Source organism: Saccopteryx leptura, chromosome 6 (assembly GCF_036850995.1).
Source record: "Saccopteryx leptura isolate mSacLep1 chromosome 6, mSacLep1_pri_phased_curated, whole genome shotgun sequence".
Taxonomy (NCBI): domain Eukaryota; kingdom Metazoa; phylum Chordata; class Mammalia; order Chiroptera; family Emballonuridae; genus Saccopteryx; species Saccopteryx leptura.
In genome coordinates, this window is record NC_089508.1 from 135,818,940 (window position 1) to 135,844,210 (window position 25,271).

Consider the following 25,271-nt stretch of genomic DNA (forward strand, 5'->3'; position numbering starts at 1 on the left):
ATATGACAAGGTGTCACAGTGATCTGAAGAGGAGTCATATAATTTTGTCAATTAAGAACCATTATTTCCTAGGAGTGTTTTTGTATAAGTTCAATTAAGCTCAAGTCCTTGAATATCTTGTATCTTGTATGCCAATTACTTTTCCTTAGGATAGATTGTTTGCTGATAGGGCCATGATTTTTTCCTTCTCTGCACCACCACATTTATCTGCATAAGAATTTGAAGCTTCACCCCTTGTTGAAACAAAATGGACATGTGTCTAGCTTTAACCAACAGAATTTGGCAGAAATTAAGAGCGAGAGTTTTAAAGAACCTATGCATCCCCACTCTCACTCAGAATTCTGCCACCACCATGAGAACAAACTTGGGCTAGCAAGATGAGAAGCTATGGGGAGCAGGGACAAGCTGCCCCACCTGAGGCCCTCTTAGCGCACACAGACCATGGCTGATTCCACAGCTGACCAAAGATGCATGGGTAAGCCCATTCGTATTTGAGGAACCACCTAGCTGAGCTTTGCTCAGATTGCTCACCTGCAGGACCATTGGATAAATATATGGCTGTAAATTTAAGCTACTGAACTTTGGGATGGATTGCTACTAGCAAATGCCAACAGATCTGATACCAAACCCAGAAATAAATGTTTCGCTCCTTTTTTTCTTCATGGTTCTAATTATTCAATTACTTTACCACATCTCTTTTAGAAGGCTGAACAAAGAAATTAATAATTCAAACCATAAACTAGTCAGTTTAGTTAGTATATCTGATAAAATAAATAAAGTGAATAAAATGAAAGCAATTAAAATTGTTGGTGGAATTGTGTACATGCATTCAAAAGAGTGCATGAAAATGTCCACTTCTGCATTGTCACAGAGAGCTGAGACCTGGAAGCCCCTGCTTGTTTGCTCAGACTATTTTTGAGCCTCATTTTTGCAAATAAATTTCTATCACTTAATTTTAAAAAGTGGATTATTAGTATGTCACTATGATCCCCTTCTGTCATTACAGGTATAAAAAGTGAAAGCCAGTCTTCTATGCCTTTTGAATATCCTCATTTGAGTTCTAAGAAATGACAACCAAACCTCTAATGAACTACAATATGTAATAAAAAGGCTCTGAGGTGGTGTGTAAACTATAAGCCTGCTGGAAAATGTCTTTATTCCCAGGTTTCTTCCTCATAGGTAACTGTATTTTATTCCAAAAGCAAACAACTGATTATTCCTATCTATAGTGTTATGTTTTTGATACACACACACACACACACACACACACACACACATATATATATATATATATATATATATATATATATATATATATTTTTTTTTTTTTGTATTTTTCTGAAGCTGGAAACGGGGAGAGACAGTCAGACAGATTCCCGCATGCACCCGACCGGGATCCACCTGGCACGCCCACCAGGGGCGATGCTCTGCCCCTTTGGGGCGTCGCTCTGCTGCAACCAGAGCCACTCTAGTGCCTGGGGCAGAGGCCAAGGAGCCATCCCCAGCGCCCGGGCCATTTTTGCTCCAATGGAGCCTTGGCTGCGGGAGGGGAAGAGAGAGACAGAGAGGAAGGGGGGGGTGGAGAAGCAAATGGGTGCCTCTCCTATGTGCCCTGGCTGGGAATCGAACCCGGGTCCCCTGCACGCCAGGCCGACGCTCTACCACTGAGCCAACTGATATGACTGACAGGGCCATATGTTTTTGAAATAGCCATGAATTTTTATTGTGTATTTTATATATGAATGGAAAATCCTTGGGATACAACAAATAAATGAACCTAAGTAGAAATGATTAAACTACTGAAGAAATTGCCTTGGTACACAAGTACCATAGCAAACGCAGCTCTGAGTCCCCAGACTTCGTCTGCCTCGTTTCCAGACCCCAAGCCATGGTGCTGGCATTCTTTTCATGTGAATCCATTTCTCCTTTAGTTCCTGGTGAGAAACTTCTGTCTACTTTACTTTGCTGGTGCCTTGCCTTTTTCTCCTTTGTCTTCACCTTCAACTATCCCCCATTGCTTTCTTTCCTTGAGGGCACAGTGCCATACTATAAGGTTGGGCGAGGGGCTCACACAATCTGTCACAAATCCATTGGAAGCCATCTTAGAAGTCTAGGGACCCCCTCCTTCCATACCTAAGTTTGATTGAGAAGATTCAGTCTCTGAGTCACTCTCAACACATCCTCCTCCACCTCCTGCTGGGACTTGCTCACAACTTTGGCTACTAGAATCTTCTTCCTCTGGCTTCTCTGTTGCAATGGTTCGCTGAATATTTTGATACCTTTGTATAGGAAAATGAAAAAACAAGTGTTAACTTTTGTTTGTTGGCTTATGGGCTGGTGGTGCTCTCAGTCAGATAACTGGAAAAATCTGTAAAAAGTCATCTTGAATATCAGGAAAAAAATGCTTGAAATTCCCACAAGAGATCCAAACAATTAGCAAAACAAGTATCTCCAGATGATTTGACTTCTCTTTGTTTTGTGAGATATGATTAGATTCAAGTATGATGATTTCTAAAAAACCAACATAAATAATAATAAATCATAAAAATAGCCTATATCCTGCATTAAACAAAATCTGGCTAAGTTGAAAATAGGTCAATGGGAAGTAGCTTTAAAATGTTACAATTAAGATATCAAATTACCTATGCATTACTGTAATAAGTCTAAAAACTAGAATAGTAGTTCTATTCACTTACTTTTACTTGGCAGGAAACTGATATGACTGACAGAGATTGTGGAAATAAAATCTGGCAGAAATAGAAATGTTTTGGTACACGAATGTTTTCTGCTTGTTCAAAGACTCATTGTATTTTTCTTCCCAAATTGGGGATTTAGTCAAGTGGACAGCCAGTCAGTCACCTTCTCAGGTACCTGCTAAATATTTACTAACTCTTCCAATGTGCCCAGGCTCTGTGCTGGACTTTCAGGCCAGAGAGAAAACTTGAATACACACAGTCAAGGTGGAATTCTAAGGAAAGCATAAGGCTAACAATGTGAAAAGCTGTCTTTGACATGTAAGAGGTATTAACACAGATAAGGAAACACTTAAAGTAATCTATTTTTAAATTGTTGGTGAGCTTGCAGGGAAAAAAATAAAGAAAATAACACGCCTACAAGAGTTCATTCACCCTTGGAGAACTCTGAAAAGGTTAATGGTGGCATCAGGAGATGTAGCCCTCACAGAGCTAGGAGATCAGCAGAGGGGAGGCAGAGAGCACCTAGTTGGTTGCCCCTCCCCTGCAGCAATTTAAATGTTACTCCATAGGTACTAGTTGTCCAACTTGAGCTGCATCAAAATCCCCTGCAAGGCTTTTTTTAAAAAACACAGACTGCCAGGCCCCACTGCCAGAGCGTCTGACTCAGCAGGTGTGGGTGGAGAAGACAAAGATCTGCATCTCTAACTAGTTTCCAGGTGATGCTGATGCTGCAGGTCCAGGGATCAGCTTTGAGAATGACTGCTGTAGGGGCTGTACAGCTGCTGAGAAGGTGACAGGTTCAGCTCTCTGAAAGCAGCCTCTCCCATCTGAGTGGAGAATGCATTGGAAAAGAAGAGACCGGAGCTGAGGAGAGCAGTTGGGGACTACTACACCGGTCCAGGCTAGCGATGTTAAAAGCCTGGACCTGGGCAGGAGTAGTGGATCATGCTATTTCTGTAAGCCTGAGTGGAGGGAGTGGAACACCCACATGCTAAGCAGGGGTCTCAAACTCGCGGCCCGCGGGCCGCATGTGGCCCGCTGAACAATTTTGTGCAGCCCGCAGACTAATCCACGAAGTTCAAAATATTTTGGATAAAATTAAGTAAGCCTAGGGGCCTACTTGTATTTTTCATTTCTCTAGCATCTTGCTCTGCGGCCCACATGCTGAGTTAAGTTTGAGACCCCTGAGCTAAAGGGATTCAGATCACTTCTACCTGCCCACAAAGTACACATGGAAATTTTCTAAACCTCTCTGGCCTTGGCAGCCTGCTTTGCTTAATTCACATTGTATTTTTAGGCAGATGTCTAGCTGTCTCACTTGTCTTTGCCTTGCTCTGCTTCCTTCACTCCAAGAAGCCTCGCTTTCCACTCCCCACATGACCTCTGTTTTTCCTAATGTCTCTCAGCCTTCCAAGGCATGTGACCAAGATTCAGCTTCCTTTTTCCTCAAGGCACAGCAGGAACGAGAGAATGGGCCAAATTTAACAGATACCCAGCATCAAAGTTTGTAATAATTTTACATGTGGATTCAACAGGATTGGGAATCTGACTGAACAGGGAGATTGAAGAAAAGGAAGGGGCACTTGTGAGGTTTAAAATCTTTGCTTAGAACAAGGAGGCAGAAGTGCTGACAATGAAAAAAAGAGCACATAAGGTGGGTGGGTAAGGATGGAAGATTTTCATGTGGATTTGGACATGCTAACTTGGAGGTCTTTAAGGCCATGCAACTGACAATAGCCAGGGGAACATTGTTGTATGGGTACAGTGCTTAGGAAAGGGATGTGGGGGTGGAAGAAGAGGCATTGAGAGGAGGAAGGCCAGAGTTCAGGTAGCAGTAAATAACTAGGTCTCCAAGTACAACTCAAGATGGGGCAAAGAGGACACACTATTACATAGGCAAGGTCTGCTGTGGCCTTTGTTGAAGACCACTGACCTCTTTCCTTAACCTTAGAGAGAATTTTTTCCCCAAGTGTGGTCTCCAGACCACTTGTAAGAAAATCATCTGGATGATTGTTATAATTACAGAAATTGAGGCAAAATCAAAACTTGCATTTCTAACAAGTTCTTCATGTAGTATTATCTATAGCTAGGTTTGAGAATCAGTAGTTTAGGGCTTTTTTAAAGTTTTATTTTATCTAGACAGATTTAGTTACTCAAAGATACCTTGACACCTGTCATAAGGTATCTTTGCCTGCAGCAATTACTGTGAGGCATTCCCAATAATTCTTCTTATAAGAAAATGTGGAAGGGGTCAGGGATGAGCAGAAATTATGTAGAGAAATACTTGTGTTTATTTACCACCTCTACATGTCTGTGGCAGGAATACTGTGGGAAAGGTGAACACTGCCTGTCCATGATGTTCTGCTGGAACTCTGGGAGTACATGGCAGGAGGGACTGAGTGGGCCAGACCATCAAGAAGCTGCCTAAGTGACTAACATTGACCAGAGGAGACATGGGGCCTGTTAAAAACCAAAGATGCTGCTGTCAGGAGGATTTCTTAAATGGCTCAGGATAGGTTTCATTTTCCAAAAATAGCTCAACAATGTTTTTGGTCCCACATGCTCTTTCTGGAACCTTACCACTCTATTAAGAGGTAGAATCAATATTCCGCACACCCAAACCAGGGAAGGTCTTATGGTTAACTTGACTAATAGATGATAATGTAAATGACAGTTTGTGATGAAACATAATGGCCATGCTGTGAGAAAGCCCAGGCCACAGGGAAAGTTCATGTGTAGCTGTTCTGGCTGACCAAGTCAACAGGCAGCATTGACCTCCAGAAATGAGAGTTTTCTGCCCAGCTACTCTCTGAATACAACTATGAGACACCCTGAGAGAGAAGTGCCTTGCTGAATATAGTCAAGCATAAGAATCATGAGAAATCATGATAATGATGATGATAATAATAATAAGTGATAATAAAAAATCACTGACACTAATTTTGAGGTGGTTTGTTATTCAATAATAGTTTTCTGGAACAGGGTTTAGACAAATGTTAGTAGTAGTCTTTCATTTTCCTTCTCAAAGTGGAGTGCCACAGAAGAGAATTTTTATGAGTAAATACAACCTTATTTGATAATAAAAATATTAGTAATTTCAACATTTGTTTCATATGTTCTTGGATAGATCTTGGTTATCTCATGCCTTATTAAGTCAACAGCCCTAAATTCCAGGTATAAGACCCCACCCCTGATCTTTACTGAAGTGCAGGGGCATACTGGGCACAGCACATAGGGTATGTGGAGCTCACTCAGCCAGGGCAAGGCTGCAGGCTCAGGGGCTCTCTCTGTTTTAGAGAAGACAGAGAGAGTTGCCAGCTCTCTTCTATTTTGTCAAGAATTATCTCTCAATGTCTTTCCTCACTTTTTTTTGCAGCAAAACATTAATTATTTACATTATGTAAAGAGTTTATAAAATCTGGTAAGGAAGTCAGCTGGAATATCTAATGTGTAAACAGACATGCACAGGTACACAGAAATACACACAAAACAAAACAAAAAAGAAAGGAAAACTTTTCAAAACCAAGCCAAACCAAACAAAAACAAAATAAACAAAGCTTAAGAACAGATAATTATAATGCAAGGAGCTACAATTGGTAAAAGAAAGCTCACTGGAAGTCAAGTTGAGCCTGCCTCTAAGGAATGAAATATAAGAACCACCAAACTGCCAGGAGCACCTCTTAAGTGAAAATCACAGCAAAAGATGAGATGGCACTGAAGCTGTTGCCAGCAGAGTGAACCACAGAACAACTTTAGGAAACGTTAGGCACCTATATCAAACATCAAAACCATACAGATCTCTCCTGGTCTGTCTTTTTTGGACATGGAACCCTAAGAAACTACTCCACTACAAGACAATCCTAATATTTAAATAGTCCTATTGGCCTTATCCAGAATAGTGATAAGTAAAACATCCAAAAAGACAAGTTAATTAAATTACATCCATTCATTGGAACGCTATACAACTATTTAAATGATAACCTTAAGACTATGTAGCAAAATGAAAATGTTTATAATGTATGTAAAAATGTGAATATAAAATTAATTAGATATTATTATTCTAACTATGCAAAGATTGTGCATGAATATAAAAATTGATGATAGATAAAATTTTATAAAACTAAACCTTGGAGTAATAAGATTATAGATAATTTTTTTTCCTATTTAAAAGTTCCATTTCTCAATAGTACAATAATTTTATCCCAAAACACAAAAAATCCAACTTTAGTTGATTATTTAAAATAATGCATATTTATATTTTCTGCTTGCTCAATAAATATTTGTGAAGGTAGAATTAGTTAATTCAAGATATCCTGAAAGTATAGGAATTAACTTGAGAAACAGTCTTGTACAGCATCCTCTTTAACTCTGTTGCCATACCAGGCACTGAAGGAGGTCCACAGAAGAATAAGGTTAAGAAGGTAAAGATTATAACAGAGGCAGGCATGATCAATCAGGAGGTGGCTAAAGGCTCTGTGTGGATGGTTCTAGGAAGTTTTCAGGGACCACGTGACATTTGGGTTGGGCCTTTGCAGGATGGAGATATGTACCAGGCGGAAGTCAGGGGATGAGAAGCTTCCCCAGGTTGGGAGCCTGTGACAAAGCCTTTACAGGTTGGGAAGGCAGTGCTATTTTTGGAGAGTGACTAAGTTTGAATGTGGTGACCACACACTGCTTTAGTGCACTCTGCATTACTCAGTGTGCATCTCCTTGAACAAATATATTTGATTTCATTCACCCTGTGAAGTCAAGGGAAATTCCTTTTTGCACCTCTGAGAAATAATTCTGTTTTGCTGTGAGACAGTGATTGTTGTAAATTTTTCCCAATAACAAAAGGTTATAAAAAAAAATGCCCCCTCTGTGTGATCACATCTGCAGTGGATAAAAGACTGATAATATGCTTTCTGTGGCTGCCTTTACCACAGCAAATCACTGAAAAACTCTAAGTGCTTGAAGGCAATAGGTTAAGATAAGTATTAAAGATGAAGGCAGCAAATTTAACTTCCTATTCAGCAAAATCTGGCTGCCTCTCCCACCTAGGTTAGCTTCACTGGAAGGCAAAAGAATTTACACATCCAACAGCTCAGATAAGGGCCTAATATCCAAAATATACAAAGAACTCATAAAACTCAACAACAAACAAACAATCCAATAAAAAAATGGGAAGAGGACATGAACAGACACTTCTCCCAGGAAGAAATACAAATGGCCAACAGATATATGAAAAGATGCTCCTCTTCTTTAGTTATTAGAGAAATGCAAATCAAAACTGCAATGAGATACCACCTCATACCTGTTAGATTAGCTATTATTAACAAGACAGGTAATAGCAAATGTTGGAGAGGCTGTGGAGAAAAAGGAACCCTCATTCACTGTTGGTGGGAATGTAAAGTAGTACAACCATTATGGAAGAAAGTATGGTGGTTCCTCAAAAAACTGAAAATAGAACTACCTTATGACCCAGCAATCCCTCTACTGGGTATATATCTCCAAAACTCAGAAACATTGATACGTAAAGACACATGTAGCCCCATGTTTATTGCAGCACTGTTCACAGTGGCCAGGACATGGAATCAACCAAAAAGCCCGTCAATAGATGACTGGATAAAGAAGATGTGGCACATATACACTATGGAATACTACTCAGCCATAAGAAATGATGACATCGGATCATTTACAGCAAAATGGTGGGATCTTGATAACATTATACGAAGTGAAATAAGTAAATCAGAAAAAAACAGGAACTGCATTATTCCATACGTAGGTGGGACATAAAAGTGAAACTAAGAGACATTGATAAGAGTATGGTGGTTACGGGGGGAGGGGGGAAAGGGAGAGGGAAAGGGGGAGGAGGAGGGGCACAAAGAAAACTAGATAGAAGGTGACAGAGGACAATCTGACTTTGGGTGATGGGTATGCAACATAATTGAATGACAAGATAACCTGGACTTGTTATCTTTGAATATATGTATCCTGATTTATTGATGTCGCCCCATTAAAAAAATAAAATTATTTAATAAAAATAAATAAATAAATAAATAAATAAATAAATAAATAAATAAAAGAATTTACACATCAAAGCCTGAAAAACTCTGTAGAGGTCTGGTTCAGAATGAATTTGGCCTAATTTTTATATAAAACCTGAACACTGAATTTTCATGGATTTTTATGTCATAGGTCAAAGTGCTTACTTCTGCTTCTGATTTATTGTTTTTGCTTCAGTGTTTAAACAGCACCTCTTGTAGATATAACCTAATGATGCTCTCCTGACTTCTTAGCCTGGTAAACAATTTCAGTTTATCTGTTCTGGCAAAACAGACCTAAGGACTATGTCTACCTATGAATTCTCAACAAAGTATCTTTGTAAAATGAGCTTGCTGTGTCCTCTACATTTTTAGTTATAGGAATTTTGTTGCAATCACCTTGAAGGGACTCTCCTATGGACTTTTGGTGCATTTATATCTAATAAAACTGGATTACCACAAGTTCCCCCTTGTACCGGGCTTTCTTTTTGTGGGAATGATTGTAGAGAAATATGCTGCCCATGAAAATCCTTTCTGGTTCTCATTAATGACTTAAACACTTGGCTACTATGGAAACAATGTAAAGCAAATGTCTTCCAAATGCTCAAGCAATAGAAGAATCTTAATGATATTTTACTTAAAGCATGATTCCCTGTGTACAACAGTAACCAGAATTTTATTTTTTGTCTGTGTATATTTAATAGAACTAAATCATACACTTTTTTTTTTTACCTGACTGATATAGTTAAGTTTCAAAGGACATTTGATATCAATAGGGATGTCTCCCAAACTCAGTTCTTCATTCTTTTTAATCTCTCTCAACCATTCCTTTATTTCATACTATCAAGATGGCATGAATACAACTGAACTTGAGCCTGTATTTTGTATTGCTAGTTACTAAAGTTATTCCAAAGCCATAATCCTGGCCTTAAAAAATAAAGATGCCTGTTGTTCATACTAGATTAATGCATGGCAGTGATGCTATTTAGGGTTTTGTTTGCAGGTTAAAAACACAAATGATATCGTTACAAGTTCATTAGTAAGGGTCTAGTTTTTAGACAAAATAATTGGCAAAATGTGGTTTTAAACATTTGTTTTTCTCACCTGAAATCTTTTTGAAAAATAGCATTTCTGAGTGTATAGCAATTATGGGACCAGAGTAGACATGAATACAGTGATATATGAGAGTTTTTCTCCAGGAAGCTTTTTGTATTCTATGGAATTTATCCTCAGAATGTTCTCAACTGTTAAAATGCTGGTCCCTTTTGAGACTCTTATGACAGATATAAATCAGTCTGGCAGAAAATATGCCTCCATGTGTAATTTTGCAAAAAATTTTTGGAAGGTTCATAAAAAACTGATACCCTCAGTGGATACCTAGGGTGGATGAGGGGAGGGGGCTCCATGAATTTCTTGATTAAGAACATCTGTTTTCAAACCTGCAGGATCCAGAAGTTCAGAAGATTCCCTGCCCTTAAATGACCCTGAGGCTTAGTTCATCTCCTGTCATCGAATTCTAAATTTAGCTTTCTAAGTACCTACTATAAATGGGTTTCTTGAAATACAAAATTAATATCCAGCCTCCTTATACAATCTGAGCAGAAAAGTATAAAGGGTTTTTCTTTAGCTGCTTTTCTGCTTTCACTCCAATTTATAGGGGCTTTCTGCATGCTGATCACCAACCGCTTGTTGAGTTGCTCCATCTGCTGGATGGACCCTGATCTTCGCATCCCGTCAGGGGTGGCTGCTGCTGTTGGACGCTGCCAGGTGGTCATGCGGTTCACGTGGTCCACATAAAAGACCCGCCCATGGCTGTCAATACGAGCTTCCCAGTCTAGCATGTAATAGGAAGGCAAAAAAGAAAACCAAGGACAAACTATGATTCATGTGAAACAGATACCACCTTTAGGTCTTCTAAAGGTAAACCTCACCTTTGGTTACTTGCTGAAGTCCAAGCCTGGCCACAGAACCTGCCATGACTTCTGAGGCAAGGGAATGGTAATGGCACTCTAGAGAGAGCCTACTGGATTCACATTCTCTGCTCGGCCATTTTAAACAGTAACTGTAGTTCCTCAAATATGATTTTTGTTAAATTCTAATAATTTCTAAAGAGAACATCTAACGTTTATTTTTTCTTTTAATTTTTCATCCTGTCAATCGTGTTGGCTATTCAAATGAGAGCCAGAAAATAGTAATTAAAACCAGTTTTACATTGATACGTAAAGACACATGCAGCCCCATGTCCATTGCAGCATTGTTCACAGTGGCCAGGACATGGAAACAACCAAAAAGCCCATCAATAGATGACTGGATAAAGAAGATGTGGCACATATACACTATGGAATACTACTCAGCCATAAGAAATGATGACATCGGATCATTTACAGCAAAATGGTGGGATCTTGATAACATGATATGAAGTGAAATAAGTAAATCAGAAAAAACCAGGAACTGCATTATTCCATACATAGGTGGGACATAAAAGTGAAACTAAGAGACATTGATAAGAGTGTGGTGGTTACGGGTGGAGGGGGAAAGGGAGAGGGAAAGAGGGAGGGGGAGGGGCACAAAGAAAACTAGATAGAAGGTGACAGAGGACAATCTGACTTTGGGTGATGGGTATGCAACATAATTGAACGACAAGATAACCTGGACTTGTTATCTTTGAATATATGTATCCTGATTTATTGATGTCGCCCCATTAAAAAAATAAAATTATTAAAATGGAAAAAACAAACAAACAAACAAAAACCAGTTTTAACTACAGTTCTCAAATACTGAACATGCAATTTTAGATGATCTCCATTTAATACTTAGCAACTTTAATTGATTGCTATTCTTCTTGAGAGAGATTTAATACTTAGGGTTTAAAACCATCCTTTTGATGAATTGTAAACTCACAGAGTATATTCAATTCAGTTTTGGCTGCCAAATATCTCTTGACCAGAACAAAAACAAAACAAAACAATACCAATAACAACTATTAACAAACATCGAGCTTTTAAATACTTCATTGTAGATAACCAATCAGCCCAAACAGTAAAGAGAGCCCAAGATAAGAAATTTTTTTTACTTCTAAAATTTAAACAACAACCAAATTAAAAGGTTTGGAAACACAGGTATACACTACATGATAGATGTAGAACCTGGGTGGGGTGGGGTGGATGAAAAAGTCCTCAAAGCTGAGAGAACTGACGGTAATATATATGTACATACCTGAGCTTAACATGGAAAGGCAATATCTGCTGTACTAAAATGGGCAAAGCTTTTAGAATCCACATGTAAGAAATGTGATAAAAATAACAACTTCATGATAAAATTATGCTGAAAAATCAGACTAAGAAAAAAAAAGCAAAAATGATTACAAATAGAGGGAAACCGTTCAGCCTTTTAAGTGAGAAAAGCCATAGTATCTGGGAGTAGATCAGATCTAAATAATTCTATAGAAAATGAATATTCAGGTAATGAGATAGCAATCTCAATTTTTTAAGTGAAAAACTCAATATATTTAGTATATTTATGGTTTTATAGGCACAAGGTTTATCTGTTTGTGAATATTATGGCTTATGCCTGACATTTACAAAACAGAATTGCCCTCTGCCCAAAAAATGGCCAAAGAATACCAAAATACTAGAAACACCAAATTTAACTTAGAAGACAAATTGAAGGAAAAATATTGTAAGATCGTATAAATAAATTCTGAGGTTTTAATTAAAATTAACTTCAAGATAATTCAGCTATCAACTTCAGTTGTAATGATCTTGTTGATAAAACTGTGTATGTGTATCTACTGGGTAATTAATAAAAATTTTTGAATTTCAGTCATCCCAAATTAGTAGCAATTGAGCACTTTCCCCCTCCATGAATCCAACATGATTATTATCCAACAAATAATGAGTATTAATCTTTAAAGAGTATTGTGCTATTTAATTCAATTTAACAAACCCATTTTAGCATTCACTATGAACTAGAAACTATGCGAGGTCCTGAGGATAGATTGCTAAGTGAACACACCCCTGCCCTCCAAGCACTAACAGTAAAGAAAGGATTTCTTCAAAGACATAATTCTAGTCTCATAAATTTTCTAAGGAATAAAATAAACTAGAGAATGGTGCAGCAATAATAATAATTTGTCTTTGCAAGTTTCAGTATTTCCAAATCACTAATAGAAAAAGAAAAAACCATACAGGTCATTTGTGAATATATCAAATATCTGGAATGCATTGTGCTAATTATATTTATATATTTTTAATAAATTTTTATTAATGATAATGGGATGACATTAATAAATCAGGGTACATATATTCAAAGAAAACATGTCTAGGTCATTTTGTCATTAAATTATGTTGCATACCCCTCGCCCAAAGTCAGATTGTCCTCTGCCTCCCTCTATTTAGTTCTCTGTGCCCCTCCCCTCCCCCTAACTCTCTCCCTCCCTCCCTCCCATGTCCTCCCTCCCCCACCCCTGGTAACCACCACACTCTTGTCCATGTCTCTTAGTCTCGTTTTTATGTTCCACCAATGTATGGAATCATGTAGTTCTTGTTTTTTTCTGATTTACTTATTTCACTCCGTATAATGTTATCAAGATCCCACCATTTTGCTGTAAATGATCTGATGTCATCATTTCTTATGGCTGAGTAGTATTCCATAGTGTATATGTGCCACATCTTCTTTATCCAGTCTTCTATTGAAGGGCTTTTTGGATGTTTCCATGTCTTGGTCACTGTGAACAGTGCTGCAATGAACATGGAGCTACATGTGTCTTTACGTATCAATGTTTCTGAGGTTTTGGGGTATATACCCAGTAGAGGGATTGCTGGGTCATAAGGTAGTTCTATTTGCAGTTTTTTGAGGAACCACCATACTTTCCTCCATAATGGTTGTACTACTTTACAGTCCCACCAACAGTGGATGAGAGTTCCCTTTTCTCCGCAGCCTCTCCAACATTTGCTATTACCCGTCTTGTTGATAATAGCTAATCTAACAGGGGTGAGGTGGTATCTCATTGTAGTTTTGATTTGCATTTCTCTAATAACTAATGAAGCTGAGCATCTTTTCATATATCTGTTGGCCATTTGTATTTCTTCCTGGGAGAAGTGTCTGTTCATGTCCTCTTCCCATTTTTTTATTGGATTGTTTGTTTGTTTGTTGTTGAGTTTTATGAGTTCTTTGTAAATTTTGGATATTAGGCCCTTATCTAAGCTGTTGTTTGAAAATATCATTTCCCATTTAGTTGGCTGTCTGTTTATTTTGATATCAGTTTCTCTTGCTGAGCAAAAACTTTTTATTCTGATGTAGTCCCATTCATTTATCTTTGCCTTCACTTCTCTTGCCAATGGAGTCAAGTTCATAAAATGTTCTTTAAAACCCAGGTCCATGATTTTAGTACCTATGTCTTCTTCTATGTACTTTATTGTTTCAGGTCTTATATTTAGGTCTTTGATCCATTTTGAATTAATTTTAGTACATGGGGACAGGCTGTAGTCAAGTTTCATTCTTTTGCATGTGGCTTCCCAGTTTTCCCAACACCATTTGTTGAAGAGGCTTTCTTTTCTCCATTGTGTGTTGTTGGCCCCTTTATCAAAGATTATTTGACCATATATATGTGGTTTTATTTCTGGGCTTTCTATTCTGTTCCATTGGTCTGAGTGTCTATTTTTCTGCCAATACCATGCTGTTTTGATTATCGTGGCCCTATTATATAGTTTAAAGTCAGGTATTGTAATGCCCCCAGCTTCATTCTTTTTCCTTAGGATTGTTTTGGCTATTCGGGGTTTTTTATAGTTCCATATAAATCTGATGATTTTTTGTTCCATTTCTTTAAAAAATCTCATAGGAATTTTGATGGGAATTGCATTAAATTTATATATTGCTTTGGGTAATATGGCCATTTTAATTATATTTATTCTTCCTATCCAAGAACAAGGAATATTTTTCCATCTCATTGTGTCTTTTTCTATTTCTCTTAATAATGCCTTGTAGTTTTCGTTATATAGGTCCTTTACATTCTTTGTTATGTTTATTCCTAGGTATTTTATTTTTTTTGTTGCAATCGTGAAGGGGATTATTTTTTTGAGTTCGTTTTCTAATATTTCATTGTTGGCATATAGAAAGGCTATGGACTTTTGTATGTTAATTTTGTATCCTGGGACCTTACTGTATTGGTTTATTGTTTCTAATAATCTTTTTGTGGAGTACTTCGGGTTTTTGATGTATAGGATCATATCATCAGCAAAAAGTGATACCTTTACTTCTTCTTTTCCGATATGGATGCCTTTTATTTCTTTGTCTTGTCTGATTGCTCTGGCCAGAACTTCTAACACCACGTTAAATAAGAGTGGAGAGAGTGGACAACCCTGTCTTGTTCCTGATTTAAGGTAGAAAGTCCTCAGTTTTATGCCGTTTAATATGATGTTGGCTGATGGTTTATCATATATGGCCTTTATCATGTTGAGATATTTTCCTTCTATACCCATTTTGTTGAGAATCTTAAACATAAAATTGTGTTGTATTTTATCAAAAGCCTTTTCTGCATCTATTGATAAGATCATGTAGTTTTTGTTCTTTGTTTTGTTGATATGGTGTATTATGTTAACCGTTTTGCGTATGTTGAACCATCCTTGAGATTCTGGGATGAATCCCACTTGATCATGATGTATCATTTTTTTAATATGTTGTTATATTCGGTTTGCCAGTATTTTGTTTAGTATTTTAGCATCTGTATTCATTAGAGATATTGGTCTGTAGTTTTCTTTCTTTGTGCCATCCTTGCCAGGTTTTGGTATGAGGGTTATGTTGGCCTCATAAAATGTGTTTGGAAGTACTGCTTCTTCTTCAATTTTTTGGAAGACTTTGAGTAGAATAGGAACCAAGTCTTCTTTGAATGTTTGATAGAATTCACTAGTATAACCGTCTGGGCCTGGACTTTTATTTTTGGGGATTTTTTTAATAGTTTTTTCTATTTCCTCCCTGCTGATTGGTCTGTTTAGGCTTTCCGCTTCTTCATGACTCAGTCTAGGAAGGTTGTATTGTTCTAGGAATTTATCCATTTCTTCTAGATTGTTGTATTTGGTGGCATATAATTTTTCATAGTATTCTACAATAATTCTTTGTATATCTATGATGTCTGTGGTGATCTCTCCTCTTTCATTTTGGATTTTATTTATTTGAGTCCTGTGCCTTTTTTCCTTGGTGAGTCTTGCCAAGGGTTTGTCAATTTTGTTGATCTTTTCAAAGAACCAGCTCCTTGTTTTATTGATTTTTTTCTATAGTTTTTCTGTTCTCTATTTCATTTATTTCTGCTCTGATTTTTATTATCTCCTTTCTTCGGCTGGTTTTGGGTTGTCTTTTTTCTTCTTTTTCTAGTTCCTTAAGGTGTGAAGTTAAGTGGTTTACTCCGGCTCTCTCTTGTTTGTTCATATAGGCCTGAAGTGATATGAACTTTCCTCTTATTACTGCTTTTACTGCATCCCAGAGATTCTGATATGTCGTATTTTCATTTTCATTTGTCTGTATATATCTTTTGATCTCTGCGCTTATTTCTTCTTTGACCCATTCATTTTTTAGTAGTATGTTGTTTAGTTTCCACATTTTTGTGGGTTTTTACCCCTCTTTTTTGCAGTTGAATTCTAGTTTCAAGGCTTTATGATCAGAAAATATGCTTGGTACAATTTCAGTTTTTCTAAATTTGCTGATATTGTCTTTGTGGCCCAACATATGGTCAATTCTTGAGAATGTTCCATGTACACTAGAGAAAAATGTATACTCTGTCGCTTTGGGATGAAGTGTCCTGTAGATGTCTATCATATCCAGGTGTTCTAGTATTTCGTTTAAGGCCACTATATCTTTATTGATTCTCTGTTTGGATGACCGATCTAGAGCCGTCAGCGGTGTATTGATGTCTCCAAGTATGATTGTATTTTTATTAGTTTTTGTTTTAAGGTCAATAAGTAGCTGTCTTATATATTTTGGTGCTCCTTGGTTTGGTGCATATATATTAAGGATTGTTATGTCTTCTTGATTCAACTTCCCCTTAATCATTATGAAATGACCATTTTTGTCTCTGAGTACTTTTTCTGTCTTGTAGTCAGCATTATTAGATATGAGTATTGCTACACCTGCTTTTTTTGGGGGGTGTTGTTTGCTTGGAGTATTGTTTTCCACCCTTTCACTTTGAATTTGTTTTTATCCTTGTTGCTTGGATGTGTTTCTTGTAGGCAGCATACAGTTGGATTTTCTTTTTTAATCCATTCTGCTACTCTGTGTCTTTTTATTGGTAAGTTTAATCCATTTACATTTAGTGTAATTATTGACACTGGTGGGTTCCCTACTGCCATTTTATAAATTGCTTTCTGTTAGTTTTGTATCTTGTTTGATTCTTCTCTTTTGTTTTTCTATCATTTGTTTTTGTTTGTTTGTGTTCCATACTTTTTTCCTCAGTTGCTACCTTTTTTAAGTCAAGTGTTTTTGTCGTGGTTTTTTCAAGGGTGGTTACCATTAAGTAATGAAAAGGGTACCTACCATATTCATTGCAGTACCCTATCTTATGAGTATTTCTGCACTTCATCGTCCTTTGCTACTGTTAATCTCCATCCTCTCCTCCCTTTTTTTCCTTTGTTGTCACAGTTTAAGTTTGGTTTTATTGTGTTCTTGGTGGAGCTGTTACTTGTGGTATTGTTTTCTTTTGTTCTTTGAATCTGGTTAGAAAACCCCCTTTAGTATTTCCTGAAGTGGGGGCTTTCTGCTGATAAATTCTCTCATCTTTTCTGTATTTGTGAATGTTTTTATATCTCCTTCGTACTTGAAGGATAGCTTTGATGGGTATAGTATTCTTGGCTGAAAGTTCCTCTCTTTCAGGGCTTTAAATAATGGGGTCCACTCTCTTCTAGCTTGTAGAGTTTCTGCTGAGAAATCTGATGATAATCTAATAGGCCTTCCTTTATATGTTGTACTCTTCTTTTCCCTGGCTGCCTTGAGAATTTTTTCTTTGTCATTGGTTTGTGTCATCTTTATTATGATGTGCCTTGGAGTGGGTTTGCTGGGGTTAAGAAAACTTGGTGTTCTGTTTGCTTCTTGAATTTGAGGCTTTAGTTCTTTCCACAGGCTTGGGAAGTTCTCATCTATTATTTGTTTGAGTATATTCTCCATTCCATTTTCTTTCTCTTCTCCCTCTATATACCTATTATTCTTATGTTATTCTTTCTGATGGAGTCAGACAATTCCTGTAGGGCTTTCTTGTTTTTTATTATTTTTGAGTCTCTTTCTTCTTCTCTCTGTTGTGCCTCAAGTTGTTTGTCTTCTATTTCACTAATCCTATCTTCTATCTGGGCTGTTCTGTTAGCTAAGCTTGTTACCTCGTTTTTCAGTTCGTGAATTGAGTTTTTCATTTCTGTTTGATTTGTTTTTATAGTTTCAATTTCCTTGGTAATATATTCTTTGTGTTCATTGAGTTGTTTTCTGATCTCCCTAAATTGCCTTTCTGTGTTTTCTTGTATATCTCTGAGTATTTTTAAGATTTCTATTTTAAATTCTCTGTCATTTAGCTCCAAGGCTTCCAATATGTTAAGTCTTTTCTCCATATATTTTTCCACATCTATTTGTGTTACCTCTCTTTCTTTTGTATCCATAATATTCGATTTCCTCTTTCTTATTGGCATCTGAGGGTGGTCTTGTTGATAGCACACAGGTGCACTCCCTCCGCGACTTGAATGAACGTCCCTGCGGTAGTTAGCTTTCTCCACACCCTCGTCTCTCAGATTCAAGTGATAACAGTCCTTTCGCTTTCAGTTTGTGTGGAACTCCGGAATGCTCCGAGGATAAATTTTTCTGTTTCTAGTTGATAAATTTGTTGTGATTTTGGGGAGATCTGTCGGACGCGCTGCTCACAGCGCCATTTCCGTGATGTCACTCTAATTATATACTTTTTTTTTAAGTGAGAGGAGGGGAGATAGTGAGACAAACTTCAGCATGCAACCTCCTATCAATGCTGGAATCAACTAAGCTATTTTTAGCTCTTGAGGCTGACCAAAGGCACTATCTTCAGTTCCCAGGGCAGTGGTCGAACCAATCAAGCCACTGGCTGCAGGAGAGTGAGCGAGAGAAAAAGGAGAGAGGAAGGAAGAGAGACGCAGATGGTCACTTCTCATGTGTGCCCTGACTGGGAATCTGGTATGTCCATACACCTGGTAAGTCCATACACCAGGCCAACACTCTATCCACTGAGCAAACTGGCCAGGGTATAATTATATACTTTTTAAAAATTAAATTTAATAAAGTGATGATATTGGTCAATAAGATCATATAGGTTTTATGTGTACAACTCCATAAAACATGATCTGCACAATGCATTGTGTACCCATCACCTAAAGTCAAACCATCTTCCATCACCATATACTTGGCCCTCTTTTCCCTCTGCCACTCCCTACCCTTTTGATTATATACTTTTATAAGTATTCAGAAAATAATGTTTAAGTAGAATTAAAGATTATAAATGTGTTTTCTGGGTTGCTTTGTTAAGAATAACTTTCACATATTTTGTAAATCATACTGTGTAAAATATTTTTCCAGATGAAACTTCAAGCCTCAGCATTCCCTGATGGATTTGGCACTGTGATGCCTAGACAACTGCTAAAAATAAAACATTAATGATGCTGGGGCAAGGTAGAATAATTCATTTCTATCAATTCATTGTAACTGAAGGACCTATCATATACTAAATTATATATTTTTCCATTAAGTCTAAAAACAATGTACAGCCTAATAAAGTTTCATTTTTAGTTACTGTACTAACAAAAGTAAAATTGTCCTTTTTTATTAATGTACTTTTATTTTTAACAACTTCAATACCATGTGTGTAGTCTCAACTTTTTTCTTAAACATAAGTCATACATCCAACTGCTTACATGACATCACTATTTGGATGACATCTCAAATATAACACAATCAAAACCAAGCTTCAGAGATTTCCCACCTAAACCTGCTTTATCTGAAGCCTTCCTTCTCTTCCTATCTTGATTAAAGGCAATCCCATCCTTCATTAGGTGAAAATTCATGAGGATATTCTTGATTTCTATCCTTCTCTCACATGTCACATCCAATCTGTCAGCAAATCTACCCACAAAATACATGTTCAGAATTTGACCACTCCTCACTACCTTCATGTGTCCCCACTGGCCCAAGGCACCATTATTTCCTACCTAGGTTAAGGCTATAAACTTCTGTTGAGTCTCCTGCTTCTACCCTTCCTGCTCACTATTTAATTCCAACACAGTCACCACTGAAAATGTTTTGAAACTTACATCAGACAACACCACTTCTCCACTCAAAACCCTACAATGTCCTTCTTTCATCCAGAGTAAAAGCCAAATCTCTTAAGTGGTCTACAAGGCCCTATGTGATCTGGTCTCGATCTCCTTGACATTATAACCTACTCCAGACACACTGGTCTTCTTGCTATTCCTCAAAACCATGAGGCAGGATTTTCTCTTTTTTTCAGAAAGCTCTTCTTCGCCATTACTTGCAGAGATTACTTTCTTAACTCCTCAAAGTCTAGTATCAAGTGTTGCCTTCTCAATGAAGCTTACCTGACCACCTGATTTAAAGGGGCAAACTCCAGATGCTCTTACCCTGCTCTGCTTTTGTTTTTTGATAGCACTTATCACCATCTAATTTGTTATATTATTTCCTCATTTTTTCTTTTTATTGTTTATTATGTGTCTCTGTCAGACTAGACTGCAAACTCCATGAAACAGAGACCTTTATCTGCTTTGTACCTCACACAGAGTAAGGAGTCCATGAAAATTTGGTGAATAAGTGACTATAAGTAATGAAATCATCCATGTACTATTTGAGATTATTTAAGTAAATTCAATTGTTAGGCTTTACTACTACCTTTTCTAAAATATTTCAATGCCACATGAACAGAAAATCAACACTTATCTGGACAATTTTGTTTTCATTATTTAAAGCCACTTATATAAAGTAATTATTTAAATTAGACTTATATAGTCCTGGCCAGGCAGCTCAGTTGGTAAGAGTATCATCCAGATATACCAAGATAGTGGGTTCGATCACTGGTCAGAACACATACAAGAATCAATCAATGAGCCTGACCAGGCGGTGGTGGCGCAGTGGATAGAGTGTTGGACTAGGATGCCGAGGACCCAGGTTCGAGACCCTGAGGTTGCCAGCTTGAGCGTGGGCTCATCTGGTCTGAGCAAAGCTCACCAGCTTGGACCCAAGGTTGCTGGCTCGAGCAAGGGGTTACTCGGTCTGCTGAAGGCCTGCAGTCAAGGCACATATGAGAAAGCAATCAATGAACAACTAAGGTGTCGCAATGAAAAACTGATGATTGATGCTTCTCATCTCTCTCTGTTCCTGTCTGTCTGTCCCTGTTTATCTCTTTCTCTGACTCTCTCTGTGTCTCTGTAAAAAAAAAAATCAATCAATGAATGCATAAAATAAGTGGAACAACTAATCAGTGTTTCTCTTTCTCAACTTAATATATAAAAATAAGTTAAACAATATTCATTTTTAATAATATCTGTATGTATAACTAGTATGTATAACTCTTGTATGGACTGGAAGTTAATTCATGCACACTTGCATTGATAGATTATTTGTTGCGGGAAAAGTGTTCTTTCCCTGGAAAAAACATGTTACAGATATTTTTCAGATAATTGTTATCTAGGAAGTATCTATAGTGACATTGAAATTTTATTATTCATTTATGAAATACTTGTAAATTGATACATCAATCAAGAAAGTAGGTTTCAAGAGTTAAAGAACTTACTGTTTGGCTTGGCCCACCCCAAAATGTATGGTGTTTTTTTCAAATGTCTACAGATTAAAGGTATTCATTTTATTCTCACTGATAAATTACAACTGACTAGGAGAAAAATGGTATAAATGAAAAATATACTGCATTAGCAAGAATAGATGAATTAAGGAATAAGCCTTTTCCCTTTTGTAAACTGTTGCCACTTAATGTAAGTGCAGGCAAAATATTGTAAAGAAATATTGATTCCTAGCATCCTGGAAAGATCTTGCAGTTATAGAATTTAACAAATCTTAAAGGTTATCTTTGCTTGAAAAACAAGCCTAAACCAAAACAGATTTTACAGAACTCATGGATATATGGGATGCTAAGTGGGGTGTCAATTCCTTTTTATAAATTTATTATAATTGAATATTATAAGGTTAAGAATAGAATAACATCTAGAGACTACTTAGTTCAAATCTAGCATTTAGTAAGTGAGAAAATTAAAGCTTTAATTTACAACTAAAATAACTGAGTGTCTGAGAGAGTAAATGATTTTCCCAAGTTTCAATGACTAGGTGGGTAATTATTACTTAAACACTACAGTTACCAGGAGAAAATAAAATTGAATGCTATCCTTAAAGATGATGTTTTTCTGAAAAACTCTAAGAACTTGAAGAAAAATGAGACTGTCACCTATTGATGCAAGTTAGAGGAAGGACAATGGATGTTCATGGGCCCTGGTGGGTTGAAATGTTTTATTATAGGGAGATGCTTATGACATAGCAGGTCCAATGGAGAACAATAGGACTATTCAATATTGAACTGCAAACATTTAAATATAACATAGGAAAATTTGGGACTTAAGGATTATGTACAGTTTGCAAGTACTAATCATGTCTTATGAAGAAATGCACTCTATTTCAGAGGTTGAGAAACCCTGAAAATACTTCAAGATCACATGCTGAAAACAGTTAAAAAACCCAAACAATTTTTACAGTAGATGCCATATTGGTTTTTGATAACCAATAGAGTTATCTAGAGTTTGAACAGAGTTGAAGAAGAGTTTGAATGTTTACACACAGGTTCATACTGACCTGTTTAGACTTGATAGGAAGAGTTAAGACAGAGAGTTTAAAAACTAAAGCTTACTTGGTGGAAGAGGCTCATCGATTGTTGGGTAGTGATGATGTTCAGGCCTCAAGGAAGGAAGCTGGCTTACTGGCTGAGAATTATGGAGTATAAGACATTCACCTATGGACAAGATAGTCAAGACATTCAGGTTCACTCATTGCTGTGGCAACATGTTCAAAAAAGCATGACTGTAAAACAAACTAATACAGAAAAAAACCTCAAAGAGTGGTCAATCTATTTTTGTGTCAGTTTACTATTCACAGTCATTCATGAGGGAAGGAACAGAGGTAATTATTTTTTTTAACCACAAAGAAAATAGGCAAACACTTCATTACTATGATATATATTGCTCACAAAAATTAGGGGATATTTTATAGCTTCATATTAATTTTTAAATACCCCCTAATATTTGTGAGCAGAATATATACCACATAGACCAGCATGTAGAGTCAGGGTCTGATTCTGTAACCACCTGAATTATCTTTATAGAGAGGTGGCATCAGAAAGGAACACAGAAGAAAAATTAGGAGATCCTAACTTTTTTCCAGCAAAAGAAATAGTACTTTATGAGGGAAATACAGCATTTTTAAGGTCCTATGAAAATTCAGGGGTGGGGGTGTGCAAAATTATTGCCCCTTGTTTGAATAGGTTTCATCAGAAGACTACCAAGAGGCTGTTTTTCAGATTTTTTTTTTGGATTGAAACTCTTAGTTGGTACCTTTTCAAGATGGGAATTAAGGAAATGGTGGGTCAAGAAAGCAAATTCCTTTAGTATAGAAGCTAGTGGTTGGGGTGAGGAGTCAAGGAGCTATGGGATTTTGTGATTGTTCCAGATTATTTTGGGGAAGAATCAGACAAGCCAGGGTGGTCTAGAAAGAGAAAAGGACAAGACACAAAGGATTAGATAAGAATCAGGAAGACTGAGACAAGAAGACTTGAAACACAAAAGTGGGATAGAAAGAAGAAGAAAGATGAACAAGGATAAATTTGGGAAATAAACATATCCATAGAATTCATACCCCAATCATTATAGACATATCTAATAATACTGCCAGTCAGAATTATAATGAACTGAATAATGTTTTAAAATGGTGTTCCTATTTCATGATGTCCTCAGGTCCTAGTACACTGTGTGTAGAGTGGCCATGTGGATAGCAGGCCTACAGCACCAGCAATTGAAAAGTAATTGCTCTTGATATTTGGAGAGCTAGAGGGGCCCAGGCCAAGAAAGCCTCCATTCAGATGGGTTTCCCCCATCCCCACTACTTCACATCATCCTAGATTTATTGCAATAGTTCCCACTGGCCAGAAGACAAAGGTCAGGCATTTTGTTTCTTTAGTCATTCATGACTAATGCAAATAGCAAGTGTCCTATTATCACTTGGGTCAAAAAGGAGAGAAATTAAAATACAGTGGCTAAGATCTTTGTGGGATCTCAAATTTCAAGTATTTTTCAGAGTGTCCAGACATGGGACACATGATTATTTCTCCTAACTCTAGATCCAGAGAACTGACAAAATGAAAATAAATTAATTAGGAAGGAAGTTAGATGGGTTTAATTTAGCCATTTAATCCCTAGAGCTAACTGGAAAACAAAAACAGAGAGGTATTCAGGAACAAAGGGTCCTTCTCAGTTTAAATATACATTTTTTAATTAAACTCCGGTATGTTACTCAAATCTCTGGGGTCCTCTGAGACGAAAAGCCAAGGAAGGTGCTCCTCCTGTCCATGCACAGCTCCTTGTATACCGACCCCTGCTTCGAAGAGGGGTCTGTTTTAATGCATACAGTACTGCACTATGTGTCTTTGTATGTGCTAATGTCAGGAAGCAAAAACAATGGTACAGTTGTTATGTCATCAGCTGCTATGTTTTCATTTTGTTTCTTGGAAAAAAACACAACAAACTTACCTCTTGCAAATGATTCAACCAATCAGGTTAATTACTCCTCCAAGCTAGTGGAAATATCACTTGCAGGGGTTAATGGAGCTGACCCCACGTGCTTGTGAACCCTAAGCAAATGCAATCACATAAGTGATGCAGTTCAGCCAACTCAAAGGATGGAGCACACAGGAAAGCTGGAGATTCTATTTTGCAAGAGGCTCAAGTACCACACAATCACCCTTGCATCAAACACAAAGCAAGTATTCAGGCCTGCTAGAACTTCTGAGAGGGAAACATATTCCAGTTGAAAATTTAGTCTAACTGCTATATGTTTGGAATAACCCTCACTTGAGGAGAGGCCAAGAGCTTTACATGTATCCTCATTTTGTCCTTCCAATAACCCTTTGAAGTAGATTCTACATTTACACTCATTTTACAGGTAAGCACAAAACCGTTATGTAACTTGGCTAAGGTATCACAGTTAGGATTTGGTGGGACTGAGTATAATAAACCTAGGCTCCAGGGCCTGAGCTAATGATCACATATATTGTTCTTTTAACTTGATCTTAAGAAAGTTTTTAAAAACTATTCATGTTGAGATTAAGAAAGGAGCTTTTTATAGAGGGAAAAGAAGCAAAAAGTAGATAAATAATACATCCTCCATAAGGTGCTGTAGACTCATCTACCTGAGCATATGTACAGTCTGCTTACCTTGGCTAGGGAACGGAAAGAATTTGCAATCTTAGAAGTTACAGCAAGGGGCAATAGTCATCTAA

General features: G+C 37.1%; 1 protein-coding gene across 2 annotated transcripts in view; it reads right to left on the reverse strand.

The window, feature by feature from the left end:
• Nucleotides 1-25,271, reverse strand: part of HECW1 (HECT, C2 and WW domain containing E3 ubiquitin protein ligase 1) — a 512,769-nt gene that overhangs the window by 170,778 nt on the left and 316,720 nt on the right. For both annotated transcript variants that reach the window (XM_066342679.1, XM_066342680.1), the window contains 3 exons: nt 22,632-22,733; nt 10,403-10,553; nt 2,134-2,279 (listed from right to left, as the gene is read on the reverse strand). In XM_066342679.1, coding sequence (XP_066198776.1) covers nt 2,134-2,279; nt 10,403-10,553; nt 22,632-22,733 — 399 coding nt within the window. The remainder of the gene's footprint in view (nt 1-2,133; nt 2,280-10,402; nt 10,554-22,631; nt 22,734-25,271) is intronic.